The following is a 23763-nucleotide window of genomic DNA, read 5'->3' on the forward strand; positions in this document are numbered from 1 at the left end:
GAGGGTCCTGGTGACTGCAGCAGTACAGATGTTCTCAGTGGTGTCTTGACTTCAGACATCTCTTGAATTTAGACAAACGGCAGCAGCATTCAGAGCTATTCATATCACAAAGGAGAAACAAGCTAAAAATAAATGTTGTGCTTCTTATTCCACAGCTGATTACAAATCCTGCTAGAAAATCACAATTCCTGACCTGAGCCACTACTGACTGCTTCAATAGATGTTACAAGACTGCTGCCGCTCCCTGTACCACAGTACAGTCTGTGTTAAATAAGAAAATTAAACCAATGCAGAGTGATCGATATAAAAATGATTGTTCACACGCTGATGGTACATGTTTATATTTTTTTTGACAAAACTGAGTTCAATTCAGGTTTTTGTGTAATGCTTGTTGAAAAACAAATATAGATCTCTTCGTCAATATGACTTAAAAAAACAACCTTTTTTTTTTGGAATTGATGGTAACAGGGATTTGTTTGCTTCCATGTCTGCTACAGGGAAAGATATCTGTCAGCACTTATCACTGCAGAATAAATAAAATAGCAGCTGGTGGATTCCTGTTCAATGAGCTGTACCAACTGAAGTGGATCAATGTAAAATCACGTCAAATCTCTGATAAATCCCCGTAATTATTTGTGATAGTTCTATTTTGTCTTGTCATGCTTCTGTTGGTGTATATTAGTGTACTAATGTATTGATTGAGGGGACTATTGTACTCAGAAGTACTTGTTGTGGAACTCTTTGAAAGTTTCAGACAGAGAAAACTAGTGTACGGTCACATATTATTCATGAAATCCATTTTGACTTCTGGAAATCACCTTTGTTCTAATATAATGTACCGTAATGCATTAATCATGTTCTGTACTCCAAAGGCAGACCTAAAACTTTGAAAACTTAAAATTGGCTAGAAATAAAATGTAAGATTTAGAGGTTTTCTCTTAAGAGCTTGGTTCCTGTTGCTTTAACCGGCTGTCAGGAACACACAGAGAGGTTTTTTCTTTCTTTTCTATTCTATTTCCCTTTTGTTCACTTCTCTATGGAAATGCACATCTGTTCTCCAGCCACACGCAGCCTAAAAAGTGAATTAGGAAGCTTTAGTTAATCATCTGCTTTAATCCATTGTTTTTGATTTATTCCAACTCTTTTTATTTTTTGTTAATCGTTCTTTTACTTTCTTCAAGTTTACTCTTGAATAGCCCAAATCAATTTTGTCAATTGTCTTTGTTTTTTCCATTCTGTCTTAAGTCAGTAAAAATAAAAAATAAATACAGTTGTTAAGGTCACAGACTTGGAAATAACCCCTGTGAGGTTCAATGCCAGGCTCCTACAGTGTTTGCAGTATGTTTTTCAAGTGGCAGGGTGGGCTGGCAGTTACAGACTGTCCAATTGTGAGAAGGTCACAGGTTTAATCTCTCTTATAGCCAGTGTGCCCATGTTAAGCCCGCCTCCTTCAAAGACGTTGCTCCTGCCTCACCCCTTTGTTGAAACGGTTCTATGAGCCAAAAAGTGGATCGGTTAAGATTCACAATCATGCATCTGAAAGCAGAATGGGCTGCTGTTTATGAGGGGACACAATACAGAGAGTGCGACACGCTCACTGAAGGGACAAGTTGCACTGTTCACAAACCCAGGGACTTCCTGTTGTCCAGTTGCACACAAACAAGACAAAGCATCATGCAATAGTTTTTCTTTCTGCCCTATTTTCTTTTCTGTAGTTTACATTTTTATTAACAAATCCTGGTCAGGTAGTGAGTTCAGTTCCTGACTGCAGATTTAGGGCACGACTCTGACAGCAGCTGAAAGGGGGTCTTGTGCTGACCTCTAGTGGTTGATGTGTGGATTTCTTACAGCAGACAAAAAAAACTCATTTAGCACATATTTTTATTGGTTTACCGTTTGTGTGTGATCATATATGTGTGTGTGTATGTGTGTGTGTGTGTGGGGATCATATGATGGTTTCTACTTAAATGTAGGTATAGTGGAACAAGGGAGTAACAATTGGGACCATATTTAAGCACCAGTTTTATATGTGTATTAAAATAAATGTGTATTATGTGCATTTAAACCTATAACAATGGTATAATAAATGTATTTATAGCTCTAATTCAGAACACTTGCTACACTTTGCCTAATGAACATACAGTATGTAATGAGTCACATTGAGTACCTAACAGTATGCAGTTTCCATGTTTCCATATTAGCAAAACAAAATTGCCAGCGACCACTGTGATCATTTAATGTTAATTAATGTTAGCGTAATATTTGCATTGATTTATCATGTGCTGCAGGGTCGTTAGCACACTTGTTGGCTTACTGGGGATTAATCCATGTTGTGAAACAGAACTCCTCAATTGTGCTTGAATACTTAGCCTGAGACAATATTATTAATGAAAATCCAATGTTTTGCTCTGAGCATTTAAATTCTTCATCCTTTTTTAAAAGACAAATCTGACTTAAAAAATAGTGTGAAATTTGATTTAATAGCATTTTTTCTGTGTAAATTGTGGGGAAAAGAAAGATTGCAAGTATAGAAATTCTAATTCAGCGACTAACAGCGTGAAGGCTCTAAGAATAATGTGGAAGTTAAATGTGGTGATGATGATCACTTGACCTGACAGGTTATTTACACTTAAATATATCAAACAAAATATACATTTTAGTGTAAAACTCCCAATAATTTTTTATTCAAAACATAATATAGCTGTCTTTTTTCTATCTTTATATTGATACAATATAAATGATAAAGCTACACATGAAACAGCTGTTTTCATATGTTAGCACATTTCACCATTAGCTTTTCAATTTCGATGTGTGTAGGATGCACAGACAATGCAAAACTTTGTAAACACACTTGACAGTTCAGACAGAGGTACACATTTTATTGGCAAGTAGTGTATAAAAATCAAACCTGTAAAAAAAAAAATAAACATTTGAGTATCAAAAGAATGTTTGAAGAAAATGTTAATTTGGCACTTGATTGGTTGGAGGGTCATGCAACCTGAAAATCACAGGCTTGATGTCTACAGTATAATAACTCCTGAGTACCAGTTTCAGGTTGGTATGAAAGGAATATCATTCACAATATATATAGATTATATTTAAGTTTGTTAAGGCTCTTAATGCCATTACTGTAATGTTACTGCAAACTAGTTTAGAAAAACATACAGTTAGTAACAGAAACTATTCAGTCAGTAACAGAAAACTGCATCTATCTTCATATACAGTGCAGTAACTCCGTACTATCAGCAATATAGTGGTTATAATGATTAGCACTGCATTAGGTATTGTTTTATTTATAGTCATTCCAGAAACACTTTAAATGTAACCGAAACAGGTTTAGGAAGAAGCATTGAAGGTGCCATGGAAACCATACGCCATGTTAACAGGCACGCTGGCTCTTGCCAGCTCTTCAAATGTCTTTGCATCCAAAACCAGGAGGAATGTTCCTTTATCCTAGAGAGAAAAAGTTTGGTGGAATAACTATCAAAAGCCACAGAGAGCACCAACACATTGTATTAAATAACGTGTGAGTGTTTGACAAAAGTGGCACAAGTACTGTTCAAAAACATGCTGCTATTTATCGGAAAGGAAGAGGACAAATAGAATTTGTCATATTAGAAATATTTTGAATTTGCTCTGCACGCTCTCAGTCTTCCACAGTGCTGATTGACAGACTATATCAAACTACTTCTGATCACGACACAGATTCATTTTTAGCTGTATTTCTCCTTCGACCTTCTTTATATGTCTGCATTTCATGTCTGATTATTTGTCTTTTATTGTGAAGCACTTTGCGACAGCTGCTCTTAAAAGGGGCTATATAAATAAACTTACTTACTACTTGATTTATTTTTACAGAAACTGCATAGTGAAGAGAAGAGAGAAGGTTAATAATACACTGAAGCACAATATGCTGTCAGGAAGGAGCACAAGAACAACACCTCGAGATGGCTCACTCTCTTTTACATTCTACACTCTGAAAAGAAAGGATTGATTTCAAAATACTTCTGTTGGTTTATAAAGCAAAATACTTTTCTGATCTGCTGCTACATTATGAACCACCCAGACGTCTCAGGTCGTCTGGGACAGGTCTGCTTTCTGTCCCCAGAGTCAGAACTTAACATGGAGAAGCAGCGTTCAGTTTTTATGCACCACGTATCTGAAACAAACTGGCAGAAAACTGCAGGTCTGCTGCAAATCTCACTTCTTTAAAATCAATGCTGGAAACTTTTGCTTTATTTAAGTAATTGTCCATTTCTTACACGGCACTGTAACTTTTGTTCTTGTATTTCATTTTCATGTCTGTAGCTGTTTTTATATTTTTAATTGTTGTAACTTCTCTTTAATGTTTTATGTAAAGCACTTTGATTTGCCTCGTTGCTGAAATTTGCTATACAAATACAGCTGCCTTGTCTTGCCTGGAGTTAATAACAGACTTGGAAGAGAAAATGAACAGAGATCAGGTCTGCCACCTGGTGGTAACTAAAACTCAAGAAACCCTATGCAACTGCAACTCTAAAGTTAAAGATATACACTGTATAAAGTGGCACATTATGTTATTATTAACACTGTTGTAACTCCAGAACGACCAGCACTTTCAATACTAAACTTTTGACAAATTATTACAGTTCTCTTCATGTGCACTCTCCTACAGTTGCTGTACATCTTCAGAAACAGAGTGTCTTACCTGTGAGGGGGTGAGAACCACAGACAGGATGACACCATCGTCCTCCTCCACAGCATCAGGTGACGGCACAAACACAGGCTCTGATGGGAAGAAACCTTTCTGGTACCAGACCTGAGGTCTCACACACACACACAGACACACACACACACACACACACACACACACACACACACACACACACACACACACACACACACACACACACACACACACACATTTTACATACTTTATTTGATTCCACATTACAAGTCACATTGTTATAACTTATACAATTCTAAGGGTACAGGAAATATTGCCTTTTCCAAATGAACATGCTTCATATAGTTGCTGAGATTGAACAGTACTTTGTCAACTGTTTGTCCCCCCCCCAATGCAAAGTCCAGGGATCGCCAGCCTATGTACATGACCTAGGCTACCAAACGCTAGCACAATGAGCTTGCATTTGTACCCAAGGTTCTCAATGGTAGATAGCAATGACTGATATTTTAGAGTCTTAGAACAATAAGAGTCTTCCATAAACAAGTCAAATGCACATGACACCTCAAAGAGTTTAGCTGTTTTGCCATTCTGAGAGATGTTAACAATATCTGGTGTATTAGCAATTCCTAAAAAGTGTTTGCAGGTGAGATAAACCATTAAGACTGTACAGTAGTGTGTTTAAAGATCTGCTCATCAGCCATGCAGGGAATCTGAGCAGCAATGAGGTCCACAAGTCTGTCATGTCTGGCAGTATACATATAGTCCTTTAAATGATGGACAACTGTTCATGATGTGGGCTACTGACTCCAGGTGTTGAGGAGGGTCTTGCAACATGCAGAGGGGTGAATGGATGGAGGGAAGCCACAGTGATAAGTTGTATTTTGTAGGAAGAACCTGCAGACGTGCTTTTATACAGAAAGTAAGGATCTGCTCATTGATGGTGGCGTTGCTGTAGATAGTGATACAGAGGGGTCCGCGCAGGGCACTCACTCACTCACTCACTCACTCACTCACTCACTCACTCACTCACACTCTCACACACACACACACACACACACACACACACACACACACACCAAAATAGAAGCTTTGTGTACCGCATTTTACATTTACTACTTTCTTCTTTAAGGGTAGTTAGTGTAGATTATTATACTTGGATAATTAACTTCAATTAAACAACAATGGTAACAGCTGTTCATGTTGACATCTTTACGAAAACAGCAGTAAATTCTACCTTTGTTCAATGTCTTAAGGAATTAAGAGTATTATTGTGAGATTTTAGCATTAAACTGATATAGATATAGAATTGCCTAAACTGTTTTATGTAGTGGTAATACAGCCATTGTCCCAGGATGTGCACGCACGCACACACACACAGACAGACACACACACATACACATACACACACACCTTGAGTGTCTTGTCCTTCAGGTCCATCTTGAGCAGGGAGTCCCCCACCAGGTGTCTGAAGCCACAGCCATAGAAATAACGGTACGGCCGTGTGTTATATCTCCCATAGTTTATCTGAGGGAACTCCAGGCCACCGTACTCGTGGAGGTCATCTCCATGGAGATCCTCGTGTTGGCAGAACACCTGTTGACAAAGAGTGAATCAACGGTCTATTGTCACTTAAAATCAACAGAGTTTTTACCATTGTCCTCCATGTGTTCACTGGGTATTAACCTCAGTGTATCTTGTCAATGGAATTTTGATGATCTGTTATAACACTTAGGATCAACGGGGCCCCGGTGGAGAGGGTGGACGGCTTCAGATCCCTCGGTGTCTGCCTCACAGAGGGTTTATCATGGTCCTCTTAGGTCAGCAGCAGCTTGGTGAAGAAAGCCTGTCAGCGTCTCAGTGACACTCATTCCAGATCATTTATATTTCGCCATTTTATTTTTCTCTGAAACGTACATCCATATAGTTTCTTTTGTAAAATATTTTACTTTATTTTATTCTCTAGTATTTTATTCTATTCAATTGTTTTTCAATTTAGTTATATAGATAGTGAGATAGTTGCCTCTGGAGCGAAGCACAAAATAATTTCACAAAACGTTGATTTGATTTAAAGATGGGAACTGTTTCATCCCTGCTGGTTAAACATTTGGGAGGTGAAAATGGCGACTGCAGTTGTACCTCTGGGACTGTGACAAATTTGAAATCTGTATAAATCAATGATTGTAGAAACCATTTGGAAGAATATGAAGAATTTAATTGTTTTGGTTGCTAAATGTGCATGTACTCCATATATGTGAAATAAATGCCCCAAATCACAGACTTTATTAGTATATTTCTAAATTTAGCAATACATTTACTGTTACATATTTAGTGATTACTTCATGGCATTTAAGTTGGTGTTTTCCCCCATTCATTCTACAACAAACTTCAGTGTCTTCTGTAATAACAATCCAATAATTGAATCAATTTTGAGAAGTCTATTGAATTGAGAAGTCTACTGAAATTTGTAATAGAGTATTTTACATCATGGTATTACCACTTCTAATTAAGTAAAGGAGCTGATTACTTCTTCTGTACTTCATCTGTTTTGTGCAGCACAATATGAGCTGTCGGGACACATTTCTGAACAACTCACCTTATCTTTGCTGATTTTGACACATGTTGCCGCACTGGAGGGCCGCACGTTTAGGTTCTGGTCTGTTGGGGTTTCGCTGGTCACTTGAAGGGGCAGAACAAAACGCCGAGGGAATACCCTGCACATGGTGTTGTACACCTAATGACACCATACAGGAACTATGAAATATGGGCGCAGGTTATGGATTCCTCTTTTACAGTATATCTTTTTGTCTCTCTGGCAAAGAGACAGAAGCATCATAAACAGATCTAAAACTATGGATAGAGAGAAAGCAACAAAGTTAACACTGAAAAAGTTTTCTTCCTAAAGTATTTAGAAATAATTTATAACAAAGGAAAAAGATGAACAAAGCCCATAATGCCCTGAGCAGCTATTTATTACTCAAGAGAAATTACGCTTGATGGTGTTTTAAGCCATCGACTTCAAGGCAGCGCTGAGACCGTCAACTTCAAGGCACCTAACCCTAACCTTAACCCTAAAGGCTGTTTTAGGGTTCTACGGAGGCTCAACGCAGAGCTTTCGCCGTAGCCTACTTATGTGGCCTGATGTTTATACTTGTGTGTATAGGTGTGCGTCGAGCCGGCATGTGTGTGTGTGGGGAGTGGGTGATAGAGCGAGGGAGAAAGTGAGAGAGTGAAGGCAATTAGCTTCGGAGCGAGTAGCGACTCTAGAGTCATAGTGAGAGAAACAAAGTGTCTCTCCTCCTCTGCTTTCTGACCAAGTTGGGAAATCTGTAGCAGGAAAAGTTACCCCTCTCCTTGATTTCATGTTGTTTATAGAGAAGGAGAACCAGGAAATGAGTCGGGGGGAAATGCAACGCTACCAAGCCAGGGCCGAGAGACGTGTGTCGCTGCGACGTGTAGTTACATTTTTCGAGAGGTGCACGTCAGGCTACGCCGTAGGGTCCGGCCTAGTGTCTGCCATGCAGCGCTGCCTGGAAGACGACGTTGGGGGCTTAAAACACCAAACATTACATTACAGTGTAAGAGTATCTCAGGGTGGATATTTCCTTGAGTAACTGCACAAAAGAGTGTTGACTTATGTAATTATATACTGACCTCATCTAACGCGTCTCCTGACTTGCGTAAGTTCTGGATGAGGTAGTTGTTGATGGCTTGGCCGTCGTCTGAGCAGCACATGTCGAGCATCAAGAAACCATCTTCCTCGAAGGCGTTGATCTGATGGAAGGTGGAGATAGCCTTGGTATGGTAGTTCACTGAGCTGACCTGTGGCACAGAAAACACCATTAGATGATCTGGGATCTAAAGCAGGAGAATTTTTTTTTCCCCACTAGAATTTCCATCGAGCTTCCTAGATTAGACATAAATCACACCTCACCTCGCCTGTTAGCTTGTCAACGAGATGGAAGACAGTTTCCTGCTTGGGATCCCAGTAGATACCGTCGCTCAAAGCCTTCCCCCTCAGCTTGCATGTGACTATCTTTAGCAGGTCCATCTTAATTGGCTGCTCAATGAACACCACATAGTTCTCAGACATAGCTGGAAGAAGGAGAAGGGTGTCACTGGGCTTTTTAGCCGATGGCGGCAGCGTGAAAGACACAGACATCACCAATGAATGATTTATCTAGGGGTGCTGGCTTACCAAAGCTGTGGTAGTAGGAGGGATGAGACTTGTTTGCAGGTACAATAGAGCAGAGTATTTTGGCTCCTTGAAGGGTTTCTTTGGCATCCGTCTTCTCAGGAGGTACTGTGATGATGTTGTACAGGGCTCCTGAAATGCCCGGGATAAAAATCTACCTTGTAATAGCTTTTACATACATTTGCTCTGACGTTTTTAAATTGATTGAATAAAGATTAGATGTGAGCAAGCGATGACAGATATCCAAGGATCACAATCCAGTTTTTATCATAAAAGAAGATGAGACACAAATCGTCGTTGATTTATGTAAAACTTAATTAGGGTCTTGTGGACGATATCATGGGACTAACCTTTGCTCCCATAAGAGTTGCCCATATTGTAGGTGGTACCATCAGGGTCATAGTGTGGGTGAGCAGTGGCTCCATTTACAGCAATAAACTTGCTCCAGTCTACCTACAAAACATAGCAGAGGAAGAGGGCAAGATGATGTTATGGCTGATATAACTGTTACTGTACTACAAGAAAGAAGACAGATGTATGTATGTCCACTGGTATCAATATTTACATCTATTACTCCATGGTTATCGTGATGGTAGGCTACCTTTTCCAATGTTTCTAAGTTTTCTGGGTTCACTTTATGAATGAAATTTGTCTCCGTGCTGACATAGAAGTCACCCTTGTATTTCACAAAGCTCACACTTGCATTGTCTGTGGGCTCTGTAACAGAAAGAAAGGTTATTGAGGCCTTTTTTAAATGAACTAAAGCTTTTCTCCTTTAACAGAAATCTTAGTAAATAATTTTCTGCTTGCAGTTACAGTGAAAAGTCCAGTGGGAATGTGAAACTATGTCAAAAATGTTCCCTCTTTGGTTCCCCACTGTAGCAAGTGATTATGTAACCTTAATGTACACAAAGTACTTTAGAGGCTCCACCCCTGGCCTCACCACAGATTTAGCAAATCAGAGTTTGTACAAACTGGATACTACATGCTGGATCAATAGTTTTTTCTTCCACCTGATTTAGATTCTCCCTCTGACTCTCGTGCTCCTTCTAAAATTACCAAGCTGGTCTTATTGAGATAGAAAAAAAGACGCAACATTCTTGCATGAGTCAACAAAAACCAGTTGCATGCCATGTTGATTACCATGAATCCTTTCCCTTGTCACACATTATCTATTTATACTTTACTCCATTCCTTCTTATGCAATCTACTCACCCATCATCTCAAAGCGAGACAGGAAGCGCTGGAAGAAGTTTTTACAGGGGTCGGGCAAAGCAAGGGTACCAAATTCTGACATCATGATGCGGTCCTTTTCGCTATTCTTCTTGTAGGCATCGCTGTGCAGGAACCGACTCATGTATGTCACCTGGCCTTTGTCGATCTTGAACTGGTGTAGCATGGCCATCCCATCAAACCAGTGGTTGAAGCTGGGATGAAATACAGACATAAAAGCTTAATCACATCTATTTGGAAACTTTTTTTTTCGTTTTTGTTGTGCAGCAATGCATTAAGGTGTTTCCCGACTCACTGTGTGTTTCCAAACTCAAACTTCCCCGGGCCATTGCGGAGGAAGTTGCCATTGATCCAGGAGGGAATGGTGCCTTGTACTTCAGCGGAAATGGGCTCGGGGGTCTCTACTACAGAGCGAACCAGAGGTTCAATTGTCTCCAGTCCCTTCAATGCTGAGGTGATGCATTTCTTGTCCTTGCCATTGTCAACAGGTTTGGCATCATCTGTAGGAAACACATATACTGTATCATAACTATACTGTTGTTACCTAAACCAGACAAATATAGGGAGATGGCCATCTTTTGACTGGTAAACTATTAGGCAACAACCTACAATGCATTGGCATAGCCAGGTCATTTCTGACCCTGCCCTCAAAGTAGGCAGCTTGTAGTCAGCTACAGATTTTAAAAAGTTACCGAGAAGTAGACACCCTAACCCAGGCTTTAACCAGAAATATGTATTAGGTTATTTGCAAGGCACTAGGACAACATTATATACAAACTGGACAGCTGAAATTAACATACACTGGCTATTAACAAGCTGGGCAATCACATTTTTTTTGCGATCTGCTCTGCGTGCGGTGCATTTAGTTTATTTTGAGTTTAACTTAATTTGACTTCATGGTTTTGCAGCGAGTAGCAATGTTGTCACCGGGTCACTGTTGTGGAAAATCTCTTTGGTGTTCGGTGATGAAGCTGGAAAATAAGTTTGACTGACACGTTGGAGTTCTCTAAGTTATTTTCTTTATTCTTTTGCAAAAGAAGGAGACAGTTTAACAGACTGACAAGCAATCTGAGAAAGTGTGACAGTGAACAAAGAAACTTCAGGGTTCTTATAGCTGAGCATGAGATGGGAGGGACTGTTTTCCTGCTGAAGGTTGCGGAAAACCTACTCATGTAGAGCTGAGCTCTGAGGCTTTCTGTGGAAGGCTTCCTCGAGTTGCAGAAAACCTCCTCAGCCCTCTGCTTCGTGTAGTGGGAGACAGAGGGGGCTGCATAGGCTTGCATGACAGATACAGGAAAAGCTATGATCACTTTTTTTAGAATAATGGAGTACTACTGTATACTAAATCCTTATAACTGATATATTATATTATATAAAAAACAGAGTAAATGTTGTATAGTATAAAGTTAATATATATAAAATGATGAGAATATAAAAAACATGGAGTAATGGATAAAATATGAAAGAAATATCACACATTAGTATGACATATAAAAACTTTCCACTACATCACCTAAAGCCATACCCACCTAAATGGGTCCGGGCTAAGCCCCAAACCTCCTTAAGTCCTAGAAACGTCCCTGCTACAATGTCCAACAAATACACTCAACATAGGACTTTTTAGCAATATCCCTAATTTAGTGTGGGTGGATGTATTTGACTGCACTCTGCACCCAATTGTAAACAAGTTCATGTTGTTTCGATCTCTCCCCTGATCAACAAACAAAATTAAAATGTCTGTCACCTGTAACCCTGTCTGGATACCAAACTGTTCTGCATAGTCATGATGATCATTTCCTTATTAGGAAGTGTCTCAAATGTCTTTGAAATGCCTGTACAACCTGAATGCATACTGTTCAATCTGTCCCAACTTGCTCAATTTGAAGAAGCAGATGTAGAAAGATAATATTTGATGATGTGTTGATTAATAATTTACACCAGCTGCCTGTGTCCCTCTTCAAAGGTGAGCACTGCCCTGCTTATCACAGTATGTGTTTTGAGAGAAACAATATTTGTATTATGTATATCATCTGTAGAGGAAACAGAGTCGTTGTCTGCAAGCGTTTTGACCGTATGCATTGCACATTTCCTGTAGCCTAGCCTATACGTTGACTGAAGCCTATAGCCTATACTGTCCATTGCGATTACATATTGTCAGTACTACATTTAGCCTACTTAAAAACAATGTAATAACTGCAGTTTGGTCACTATTTAAAAGACCTTTAGCCTGTGAAAATTAAACCTGACACAACAGGAGTTTACCGAGTGAAGAACACTCTGTCCTGCCAACTGTACAGTCTTGATCGCCCATCACATCGCTGTTTACAGTCAACAACGTTCAAAGAGTACAGTAACAACGATACAGTAGCAACACGTATAGTATAGTTTTTATAAATGCAAACATGCGAAATTAGGTTTGAGCAATAAGGGTGTAATGTGCATTTCAAATGTAAATGGGTCTTAAAATGTGCCAGCACTGCTCGCAATACACTGCGCTCTGATATCATAAGCAAGTGAATATAACTGCTCTGTCTTCTCTGTACAGTAAAACAAGCACAAAATGGAGAAGGCTGTTACCTGATCTCTCGAGCTTCACGGGAGGCATATCAGCAGTTAACATAGATGGACAAAACTGCTGCTCTCTAGATCTGAGTCCTGCTGGACCACAATTGCCCACGACTAGTGTTGACGAACTGACCGAAGAGCCGGTTAATTAACCCGACTCGTGTCACTGAGCCGGGTGAATCGAGTGCCATACGTCAATGAACCGACTCACTCCTGTTTTTTTCTTTTACTTCATTCGTGCCGTTTGTCAGTACCCGATCCGTTCCACCCATAGACAGTACGCGAACCGGTGACCGAATCTATTAACTCGGTAGGCCAACCAACAACCGTCCGGTTGAACCGACTCTCGTAAAAGAGTCGGTTGTCCCATCACTACCCACGACGAGAACTGCATTAGTACAGAGCGCATTTAAGCCCAGCCCGAGGAGAAAATAAATTTCCGCTCTGCGTTTATGTTTAGCTAAATATGCAGTTTAATAAACCGATTATATATCCGGGTGGTATACTAACCTCACTCCAAAGCAGGATTGATAAACGGGGCAAACCAGGCATGAGTAAGACAAGATAATTAAACTCTGGTGACCAATTGCTGCTTTACAGCTAGGGACATCAGTACAACTACTTCATTTAACATACAGACATAGAAATTCAAAAATACAATGTAAAAATCAATAAATAATAATAATAATTATAAATATTATATATATATATATATATATATATATATATATATATATATATATATATATATATATATATATTATATAATATATATATATTATATAATATAATATAATAATATTAATAAATATAATAATTATATTATATTATATTATATAATATAATATAATAAGGCCTAAAGAAATGTAGAAATGAATTGAAGACCAACATGTATTTATTTATTTATATAACCTATGTAGGCCTATTTGTTAATGTATTTCTACATACTTTATAGATATTCTTTTATTTGTTAACTGACATATTTATTTATTTCTGTATTCGTTTTTAGACCACAGCTGTGTTTGCTTGCTGGCTGGCAGGTCAAGTGGACACCTAAGCATACTTAGCTAGCCAGATAGATAATCTTTGTTGGAGGATTAAAGTAATGTCCCGGAGAAGGAGGACATCCTATAGCCTACGGCCTGTATTCATGTTATAAAGATCCTACAACCCTTCAGGTAATATATATTTTAATAACTGTCTTGCTGCTGGTTTTACAGCTTTGTGAATATATATATATATAACCACGGAGTCATGTCAGTAACGTTAGACTGTAAAACGTAAGGTAGCTGCATGCTGCGTGTACATTAGCCCCATCTGCTAGCTAGGCGTACAGGAACGTTTGCTTTGTAAACAAGTCTTGCCAGAGGCGTTTCTCCAAATTAGTCATAGTGCCAACATTACAACCATAGACAGTAAAAGATTACAACATGCAGCAGAAGATTGACTGTCCCTCGAAGTTTACAAATTGCCATGGCAACAAGTCCCGCTCTAATGTGATAAATAAACGATGACGCACTCATACTGCATTTTAATTAGCTAGTTTACTGTTGCCATTGTACTTCAGTGCATTAAACTCTATCTATTGTTACTAAACTGTATACCATATACTATTCTACTACAGATAAAAAAAAAAAAAAATAGGAATAGCTATTTGGTTAATATAATAATTTATAGAAAAGTTCATTGGAGGAAAGTTCCTAAAATGTAATTTAAGTATGAGTATTTCATTTCAGAGAGAAATTTCACACTACGCATACTTCACTATGTAATAGTCAGTTTTCAAATTAAGATTTTATACAGAACATACAGTATCAGTTTATAAAATATGATCCATGGTTACAGATTGAAATTAGCTCCACCTTGACTGACAAAATTGAAGTACCTCTTACAGTACATATTAATACAGCAATAATAATGATCCAATAATGTTATAATGTATAACACTAACACTCTACATTATGAGTACTTTAACTTTTGATACTTTAAATACATGTTGTTGCTGATAGGCTACTGATTGATTGCTGATAATAATTGACTGTACTTTTACTTGAGAGAAATTTTAAATGCAGACTTTTAGGGGGGTATTTGAATACTTCTTCCACCTCAGGAAAATTGATCAAGCTTGGTCTTTGAGTAGTTTGCTTCCCCATAACCATTATGGTACAATTCCTTTTTCTGCGCTGGTCTTGAACTGTATTTTTTGGGGGGAGGAAATGCATTAAGTGGCTTGTAAATATAAAACAGTCTCTCATAAGCACTCAGTAGTGATTTTGTGATTGGCAATATTATAGGCTGATTAATAAGAGAGTTACAAAGTCGTTAGGTCAGTGTTTTGAATTCAAAGCAAGCAATTTACAGCGCCACTATTCCTATTCTAACAGGATATATCATTGTCATTTTTCAACAGGACACATTTCACGTGCTGAATTTAATGCCTTCCACAAAGAGCTCTGATCACTGGACTTTATCAGAGTTATTTGGGCAGCGGAGGCTGTTAGGGCTCGGAGCTTTGCTGGCATGGCTTGTCCTCTTCCATCTCCTTGTGAATGTTTGGCTCCTCTGCGTCTTCACCAGTCTCTTGGTGGTTCTCGGGGGTTGGCTCGGGTCCCGTGCTGTACTGGACGCAAACAGCCTTCTCCACTTGGAACACTTTTTGCCTCTCGGCAACATAAACCTACCTCTGTCTTCCCCTGAACATGAGTGGAGGTTGAACCACGAGATCCACAATGCTGTCCACAAAGCGGTGCGTGACTTTGTGTCCTCGTGGTATCGGACTCTGCTGCCAGAGGTGGAGGGGGAGTTTGAACGAGCAGTGCGTAATTCAATGCTGGAGTCAGTGATGGAACTGAAGGAGCGTGCGCGGCGAGTGGACAGGAAAGCACTGGTTCAGCGGCTGCTAGAGATGTATGGCTGTCACCTGCAGAGCTACATGACTGCAAGAAAGATACAGTCGACGCAAAAGGAGAGCATCAGCCTCTGGCAGCTCTACAGTGAAGTAGATGCCCCTCATCCAGCTGTGAGCAGTGTAGCCACTGAGCTCAACTACTCAAGAGCTCTAGTTAACCTTGTGTTACATGTGCTTGTTCCATACCCTCAGATGGAAACCAGGACTGGAGGTTTTGTGGTTACAGAACTCATCACCTGCAATGTGCTGTTGCCGCTTATAAGCAGGGTGTCTGATCCTGACTGGCTCAACCAGACCATTGTAGACATAATCACCAAGTCCAGAGAACCACAGGAAATCAATGTGGATGAGCTCCCAGCTGCAGCTGCACTATACAGATGTATACAGGAGTCCTGGACCACCTGCAGGTCACCATCTTCTTCTGATGATCAAACCAGCTTCACCAGCAGAAGCACCTCTGACTTTGATGATATTCAGAGCCAGAGTACTATCTGTGACAGGGATTCCTTGCAGAGCAGCATGGTTAGCCTGACGTCTGCTGGGAAAGTAGAAGGTTGCCATGCAGATTTGCTGACACCATGCAAAGTGAACTGCTGTCCACTCACAACTGGCCACTACTCCCACTCACTAGAGCCCAAAGGGGTTTCACTGGACTCCTTAATTCATTTAGACTCTGAAGATGACCTGCCAGGAGGCTTTTGTGATTGCGGTCCTCCAACAAACTTCTGCAATGTAATGACTTTAATGGACGATGAGGCGTTTGGCTGCTTTGGTCCTCTGAAAAATCTTGGGCCAAAGGTGGTGGTGCCCGAGGACTCCAAGTGGCCAGCGGGTATAGCCCAAGAGAAATCCCCATGTCCTCCAAGAAGACTTTGTCTAACCCCCTGTGACTTTGATACCCCCAACAACCAAGCTGCACCTTTGAACATCCAGAATGTGCAAATATCTGGTACTGTCACTGCGAAGGAGACGCGCGGTACAGGCACATATCCTTATACTCTCTACACTGTAAAGGTAATGTCACCTCCTACTTCCTGATTTTTAAATATGTATTATTGATTATCACATATTAGCTTCCACTTTCTGTTTTACAGTTTGAGAAAATGGTTGAAGCAGAAACCAGTGGCCCTCTGCAACCTGCATCCTGTCACACCGTCAACCGGAGATACAGCGAGTTCCTCAACTTGCAAACACGTTTAGAAGAGAAGCCTGAGGTCAAGAAAGTAATCAAGAGTAAGAAATTATCCTACGCGTTAATTGTCCATTGACCTTTAGAATGCCAAGACAAGATACGTCATTGCAAATCAATGTCATGGATTTCAGATGTCAAAGGCCCAAAGAAAATGTTCCCTGACCTTCCATTTGGCAATGCAGACAGCGACAAGGTTGAAGTCCGTAAAAGCCAACTGGAAACGTTCCTTAAAGTAGGTTTTGGGACCGTAACTTCTATGAAATGAAATTAAATGAAATCATTTCTGTGATGCTGTAATTTGAAAGATTTTTTTTTCTAGCAATTATGCAGCATTCCTGAGACATCCAACAACGAGGACATGCAGGAGTTCCTGGCTCTCAACTCAGATGGTTGCACATATTTTGGAAGAAAGCCTCTTGTAAAGTCAAGAATTGATAAGGTGAGAAAAAAATCTGCATGCTGTCGATCCTGTGAGGACAGAGTGTGATTGAAAAAAAAACTTACTTTATCATTTCTATGATAAAATGAGATAAAAATGAACACAATCGAGATAAATCTAATCAAGTCTTAAAGGACTAGCTCAACCTATTGGGAAACACTTAGTCTCTTAAAAGATTGATTGAAAATATGTCTGAATGAATGAATGAATTATTATCGTGTATGGCCGCTTACACGGCCCATCCATTATCGGATTAGTCAGAAACATTTTAAATAAACACTTATTTATCAAAATAAGTACATACAGTATAGGGTACAACTATAAAGTTTACAATTTGATACAAAAAAACTGATAAATACAATGAGGGTACAAACATAAAGTTAACATTTCAACATAAAACCCTTTCAGACCAGAATAAATTATGGTACAAATAGAAAATAAACAGATCAGGCAAATACTGTAGGTATTCCAAAGAAGTAGTAAGAGTATATGTATATGTATATGTGTAAATAGAAACATAAAGCTGAAGCCAGCAGCCGTTTAACTTAGCTTAACATAAAGACTAAAGGAGAGGGGACAGCTAGCCTGGCTCTGTCCAAAGGTAACAAAATATGCCTACCAGCACCTCTAAAGCTTCTTTATCAACACTACAGATTCAATGGAAAGTGTGATCTGACTGTACTTTTTCACCCAGGGAATTTAATTATCTCTTGTTTTCTCCAACTTGAATGCCATTAAAGATGATGGAAAATGCCTTAGACACCTTGAAGACAGCTTTCCCTCAACCTGAGTCCCTCAGTCCAACAGAAGACATTGAGGGAGATAGTGATGGAAGAACAATGGACAGCAAAAAATACAGGTGAGAGCTCCAAATCAGTCCAGTGGCATTGTTCCCAAAATGTCTGCCAGGTGAGCGGCATCTACTTGTGACACCTCTTCACAGACCAGATCAACCAAAGAGTAATGTCCCCTCTTAGATTGAGTCACTTGAATAAATCTCAGAGGCTCCAAGATGTAACAATATCCAGGGATTTACAAGAAAAAAACAAAGATGAAAGAAAGACATGAATCTGATATAAATCATTTTTATTTTGCGTAGCAGGAATGTTATTATTCAGTCCTTGTGTTACCCCCTGTTTCATACAGTCTACGGTTACCCCCCAGGCAACACAGTAATACATTCAAAACATCCAGTGCAGGGTGTTGAAATCACTACAGAGTACACTTATGGAAACTTTAAATGATCTTGTTTCTCTGGTATTCTTATGAATTTGTAAGTGTTTAATTTGTATGTCTTGTTTTGTGTTTAACACATCAGGAGGCTCATGTTCCCAAGGAAAATTTCCACACCTCTCAATATACCTGACCTACACCCTAAAGTGACATACTGCTTTAGTGAAGGCAGCGCTGTAAGTTACCATACTTTGTTTGGTAAATGTGTTTTTGAAACAGAAACTGTCACAAAGCTGACATTTTTTCTTTGCTTATTATAGGTCCTCAATGGCATGTCAATGTCTGGCCTGGAGAGCTTCGTCAAAGAGCAGGAAGGACTTTTATGTGGGCCAAATGGGAAAGAGACAGCAAAGCAGAGCTGTGAGCAGCCTGGCAAAGACAAGAAGATTTCAGGGAAAGCTCATGGGACAGGTAAATATTTACACAACAGGGGCAGCCTCTAGCTCACCCAGTAAGAGCGTTCGCCCCGTGTTGGCCTGAGTCCTGCAGTGGCCGGGTTTGAATCCGACCTGCGGCCCTTTGCTGCGTGTCATCCCCTATATCTCTCTCCCCCTTTCAAAGCCCCAAAAAATAATCTTTAAAAAATATATATATATTTACACAACAGTCTTGTCTTAGTTAGTTTTATCCATGCCAGTACGGAAGTGTTGCATTCCTTGCAGCACTGGAGAATGAACGTGCAGTAATGCATCATCGCCACTTGGGTGCAGCAAAACAACACTGTTAGTTTAGACATTAGATGCATATTTCTAGGAGTCAGTTTCCATCATTGATGCGTTTTGTCTGTGTCTATGTGTTTTAAGGTGTTCCCAGTGTTGTGTTGATGTGAATTTATTTTGCGTCTGTGTTTGTTGCTGTGCACTGCAGACACAGCTGTGGCAGATGTTGCTCTGAACATTCTGTGTCTGCTGATGAAGGACCAGTGGAGTTGGCTGTGCACTGAGAACATACAAAAGACCATCAGACTGCTCTTTGGCACCTTCATTGAGAGGTAGGAGTTTATTTTAGCTTCGGTGTAGCTTTCACAAGTATTTTCCTCCTGTACATACATTTTGCAACGTGTAAATAACTCAGTATTCTACTCATACGCATTATTATAATCTTTAAGGCTGACACAGGAGTTGAAATCTACTGAAATTGATACTACTTACACATGAAACCGATTTTGCTAGCATGTGACATTGTGGCTCTCAATTATTTTCCCCTCATACAGCTGACCATTCAGACGCTGGGTCCTTTTCTAGTATGTGAGGCACTAAGTGGTTTGTAGCACACGATTGCTGCATGACATTCTTTCAAATTGCCTTTCAAAATATTCTTTGAACGTGGCGCTAATGCCTTAATGAGAATCTAGAATGACCACTAGGCTTGTCATTACCACAGTCTGTGGGAACTGTACTTGTCTAATCTGTAGTGTCCTGCTGACATTAACTAATTATACTGGCCTCCATTTTTGGACTGGACATATGCCTCTGGGAGTTTTAGGGTTCACTAAGCTTGTCAGTAAACAATGTTCATGCTTCTGCAATGGTTTATAGAGATTTAAGAATGCTTGTTTTGTGTTGCTTCACTGTGTGATCAATGTCTTTCATTCCCTCCTAATCAGTCAAAGCATGTTTGCATGTACTGTACAGTATATTCATTTATTTTCTGTCGTTTGTTCTATACAGTGGCTGATATCTAGTAGAAAAAGCTGATGCACAGAAGAACACTTTTGCATTAAAATACTGATTCTGTCTTAGATGGTTGGATGTAGGAGTTGCCCACCTGACCAGTGCCCCCTGCTGGGTGATTTACCTACAAGTGCTGCAGGAAGCTGTATGGCCAGGCGGCATGCTGCCTGCTCAACCACGGCCGGAGCGAAGTGCCGCAGAAAAAGAGGAAACCAAGGAGCAATGTCTGGACTGTCTAATGCAGCCACTGCCTGGTATGTGACAGATACAAGTATTGTTAGATTCAGATTGTAGCTGTTTGAATGCTAAATAAATGCTATTTGGATTTTTAAAGGCTCCTGAAGCTATGTTGTGCTTTTTTTATTTTTTCCATTATTTGTCCCTGAGCAGAGCTCATCACTGACATGCTGGGAAGTGAGAAGTACAGACTGAGCTTGGAGAGTATGCTGGAGTCTTTACAGGATCATCAGATAAACAAGTGAGTCAACTACCACTGTTGAGTAAACGCACGTCTGTTTCTGCTGTTTTAGGACGGCTACACTCAGGATATAATCATATCTATAATGCACTAAACCGGACAACAACAAGGGGGGTAACGCCAAGCTACTATCTGTATCTGTTTATGTCACAAAAATATCTGTATATGTATTTCGATCATACCAAAAGTGGGCGGGATTTGCACCAGAAGTTGTTGAAAATTGTGTAATCTGTTTCATTTTCTGTATACTCCTCATACATATATCTGTTTAGCTGCCAACAAAAAAGCATATTTAACCATACCTGAAATAATCTCATAATGAAATGTATTTGAACCTAAATTTAAAAAAAATAAAATAAAATGGGAGGTCAGTGGAAAAAGAACTGCCTTTGACCTCAAAAACGGGAGTTTATGTTTTAAATGAGAGGAGGCCCAGATTAAGGTAAAGTTGATCCTAATTGTCTATGATGAAAAATGAAAAAGCTATTGACCAAGAAAAGGGCTATAACAGCTCATGGGGCAGACTATTGCATCATTTAAAAAAGGAGATCCACATTAAAATTGATTTAGTTGACATGATTTAGTCACTCACAGTGCCATACATCATACACTACATATTCTCTATTTAATAATTTCATTAAACATTGTTTTAATAACATGCCTGTCATTAACCATGTTTGTGGGATTACGTGCAGGCATCTGATCTACTGCATCTGTGACCTGCTGCTGGAGTTTCTGATCCCCGAGTCGTGCGATGAGGCCCTCCAGGGGTCTCTGCTGCAGAGTCTGGCCAAAGACACAGATAGGGACAATCCTCACATATGATCAGCACATGATAACACCCGGATGCCTCACAGTTGTAGGCAATTGATAGATAAAGTGCAGTACATGTGTATATGGGTTGTGACATATTCATAATGGCCTAGCCACTAGAGTCCCCAGGGTGATGGCACAGGATAGCAGCAGGCATTACCTGATTGGTCAGTGGAAACAGGAAGCTAATAAAGTCCCCTTCCTTGTAACATAAAGATGAGAAAGACAAGAATTGTGTGAATATTTCTGATACACCTAAAGAGGACACACCAGAAGGAAACAGTTGGTTTTGCTGGCTCACCCAATCCTTCAACTTCTGTTCTTATGTCCAATTGGCTCATGGGATCTAGTGCAAATGTAAAATTGTATTAATAAATAGGCAATTAGTTCACTTATACCTGCAGGCAAAACACAGGCAGGTGGTCTGTAACTATTGATTGTTTTTTGTTTTTATTGATGTATTTATTCATTCAATCATTCAGTGAAATCTTGTTTCTGAGGCTTTTCGCCTGGTGAAATTATACCTAACATATTTTTGAGAGTTCCTTCTGAAGTATGACTTTTTATGATATTTTTAGATCAACAATTGATGTGTTGAACTGTTTTGGTGTGTAAAATATACTCTCAGAAGTCTGTTTTAAGATTGTATGCGAGTCTTTTATTTCCCATCGTCTGATAATTGGTATCCTACACTTCTCAATTTGATTAGTTCCTTCAGCTGAGTAGTGGGACAGCTATCAGTGAAATCAGCTGTGCTCTAAAAAGACGAGCCAGGTAATTGCTTTCAATATTTGACCTTGAATACACATTGTGTACTGTGAGTCAGTAAACTGCACAGGTACAATTTGTTCACTCATGGCTGCTGAGGTGACTTATTTTATTTTGCTTGTACAATTTCATATCTGTCTCCTGTGGGCGGAAATGTCTGTTCATTACATTACATGTCATTAAGCTGACGTTTTTATCCAAAGCAACTTCCAATCAAGGGCTTTCAACCATGAAGGTACAAACTCGGACAGCAAGAATCAAGTGCAAGGACATTAGCTTCAAATTAGCAAACTACAAAGAGCCACATGGAAGTGCAAAAGACCATATTTCATTTAGGTGCATATATTTAGTTTTTACAGTTAATTCTTGCGTCATTTAGCTTTAAAATTTAGTAAAACTTTTAAATTGAATTGCCATAACAATAGTTTGTATTGGAATTGGCAGTGATGTTTGAGGATGTCTCGATTTGCTTTTATGTCACTGTCTGTGGGAACCAACCTTGAATGAATAAATGAGTCAGACAGAGCACTACATGTGTGAAAAGAGCTTAAGATTTGACTCTTGTACTTTAAATGATTCACCTAAGATCCCAGACTGAAATGTCATTAGTAAAAGGGACTTAACATAAGTGAGTAAGTGCAGGCAGTGTTAGTCTTCCCATGATCTTTTGATCCTGACCAACCTTTGAAAAGTATTCGCTGCTTCACAGACAGTCTTTTTGATGAGGCTATAATAGTGTGGAAGATTAACACCTCTCTGCATGACTTATTAAACCATGGTAAAAAAATTTCCTTTTAAATTTGACTTAATGGGGGAAAAAATCAGCAGCAGCTACAGTATGAAGTGTTTCCATATGGCAACAAAACATTATCGCCCACAACATAAGAAGCCAAATTTTTTTGTCATAAAAGTTTGCTCAAATTCATTTAATCCAAATAAATGTATTTGTGTCTGTTTCGGGGCCTCCGTGCCATATGTAAAAAGGCAAAACTTCGTCCATTCACTGACTGAATTCGGCCTTCTCTATTAAATACGGGTATTTTGACTATTTTTTAAAGCTGTATATATTTTCTTCTTGTTTTTATGTGATTAGTTAATTGTATTTCCCCTCCAATACTCCCTGTACTGTTATTTGTATTGTAATATTGATGTAAAAAAGTTGAAGGAAATTGAGGCACAAGAGGGTAAAGTTTAAAAAGCCTTTTAAAACTTTACCTTTTTGAGTAAAACTTTAAACTTTACACTTCTGAGTGCCTCACTTTCATGAAACCTTTTTACACTAGTAAGATCCCCAAACTGAAGAGTACCAGAGGGACAATCTGTCTGGACACACCCAAGCGAGCTGCACTGACTGACTGTGATGTTATTGTTTGGGTAATAAAGTTTGAAAGAAAAAAAAAATAATTTGTTTCCTGTGTTCATTTAATACATCCATATGTATATACATGCATGGATGTAGGTAATACACCACCCTCACCCCATTATGGATGCACAGACAGAGACGGTTTAGAGGATCTTTGGTAATATGTCAAAGGGTACAGCTAGCATCCTCAGATCAAGCGGCGCTGGTCGACTCGCTAGCATTTTCTGGCCAATTAAAAAT

The 23763-nt window shown here is 39.3% G+C and overlaps 2 protein-coding genes across 12 annotated transcripts in view; one reads left to right on the top strand and one right to left on the bottom strand.

Moving 5' to 3' along the window:
* Positions 1–23544, top strand: part of snx19a (sorting nexin 19a) — a 97162-nt gene extending 73618 nt beyond the window's left edge. For 4 of the 10 annotated variants that reach the window (XM_028595524.1, XM_028595521.1, XM_028595522.1 and 1 more), the window contains 13 exons: positions 4655–4746; positions 13666–13834; positions 15067–16578; positions 16659–16797; positions 16888–16988; positions 17076–17195; positions 17936–18054; positions 18514–18604; positions 18689–18839; positions 19296–19419; positions 20171–20355; positions 20492–20579; positions 21275–23544. In XM_028595524.1, the coding sequence (XP_028451325.1) occupies positions 15091–16578; positions 16659–16797; positions 16888–16988; positions 17076–17195; positions 17936–18054; positions 18514–18604; positions 18689–18839; positions 19296–19419; positions 20171–20355; positions 20492–20579; positions 21275–21404 (2736 nt within the window). In that variant the 5' untranslated portion in view covers positions 4655–4746; positions 13666–13834; positions 15067–15090 and the 3' untranslated portion in view covers positions 21405–23544. Of the gene's footprint in view, positions 1–4654; positions 4747–13003; positions 13211–13665; positions 13835–15066; positions 16579–16658; positions 16798–16887; positions 16989–17075; positions 17196–17935; positions 18055–18513; positions 18605–18688; positions 18840–19295; positions 19420–19641; positions 20356–20491; positions 20580–21274 lie in introns of those variants that run through there. The other 6 variants (XM_028595526.1, XM_028595523.1, XM_028595528.1 and 3 more) reach the window with 6 other exon arrangements.
* LOC114566784 (beta,beta-carotene 9',10'-oxygenase) lies at positions 2747–12813 on the bottom strand. 2 transcript variants are annotated; one of them, XM_028595533.1, is made up of 12 exons: positions 12669–12813; positions 10387–10591; positions 10074–10285; positions 9424–9575; positions 9209–9311; positions 8862–8990; positions 8598–8758; positions 8318–8485; positions 7260–7397; positions 6077–6259; positions 4688–4798; positions 2747–3453 (listed from the first exon to the last, which is right to left on the bottom strand). In XM_028595533.1, the coding sequence occupies exons 1-12, from the start codon at positions 12709–12711 to the stop codon at positions 3337–3339; spliced, it is 1722 nt and encodes a 573-aa protein (XP_028451334.1). In that variant the 5' UTR covers positions 12712–12813; the 3' UTR covers positions 2747–3336. The 2 variants fall into 2 exon arrangements, with proteins under 2 accessions (XP_028451334.1, XP_028451335.1); XM_028595534.1 differs by having other exon boundaries at positions 2748–3453; positions 9460–9575.
* Positions 23545–23763: the final 219 nt, after the last annotated feature.

The sequence above is a fragment of the Perca flavescens genome, chromosome 13 (genome assembly GCF_004354835.1).
Source record: "Perca flavescens isolate YP-PL-M2 chromosome 13, PFLA_1.0, whole genome shotgun sequence".
Lineage (NCBI taxonomy): Eukaryota > Metazoa > Chordata > Actinopteri > Perciformes > Percidae > Perca > Perca flavescens.

Coding starts and splice junctions, on each gene's coding strand:
- LOC114566784 (XM_028595533.1), bottom strand. CDS start 12,711: ATGTTAACTGCTGATATGCCTCCCGTGAAGCTCGAGAGATCAG. Junction 9,312..9,423: donor ATAACCATGGAGTAATAGAT/GTAAATATTGAT, acceptor TATGTTTTGTAG/GTAGACTGGAGCAAGTTTAT. Junction 4,799..6,076: donor TGAAGGACAAGACACTCAAG/GTGTGTGTGTAT, acceptor GTGAGACCTCAG/GTCTGGTACCAGAAAGGTTT.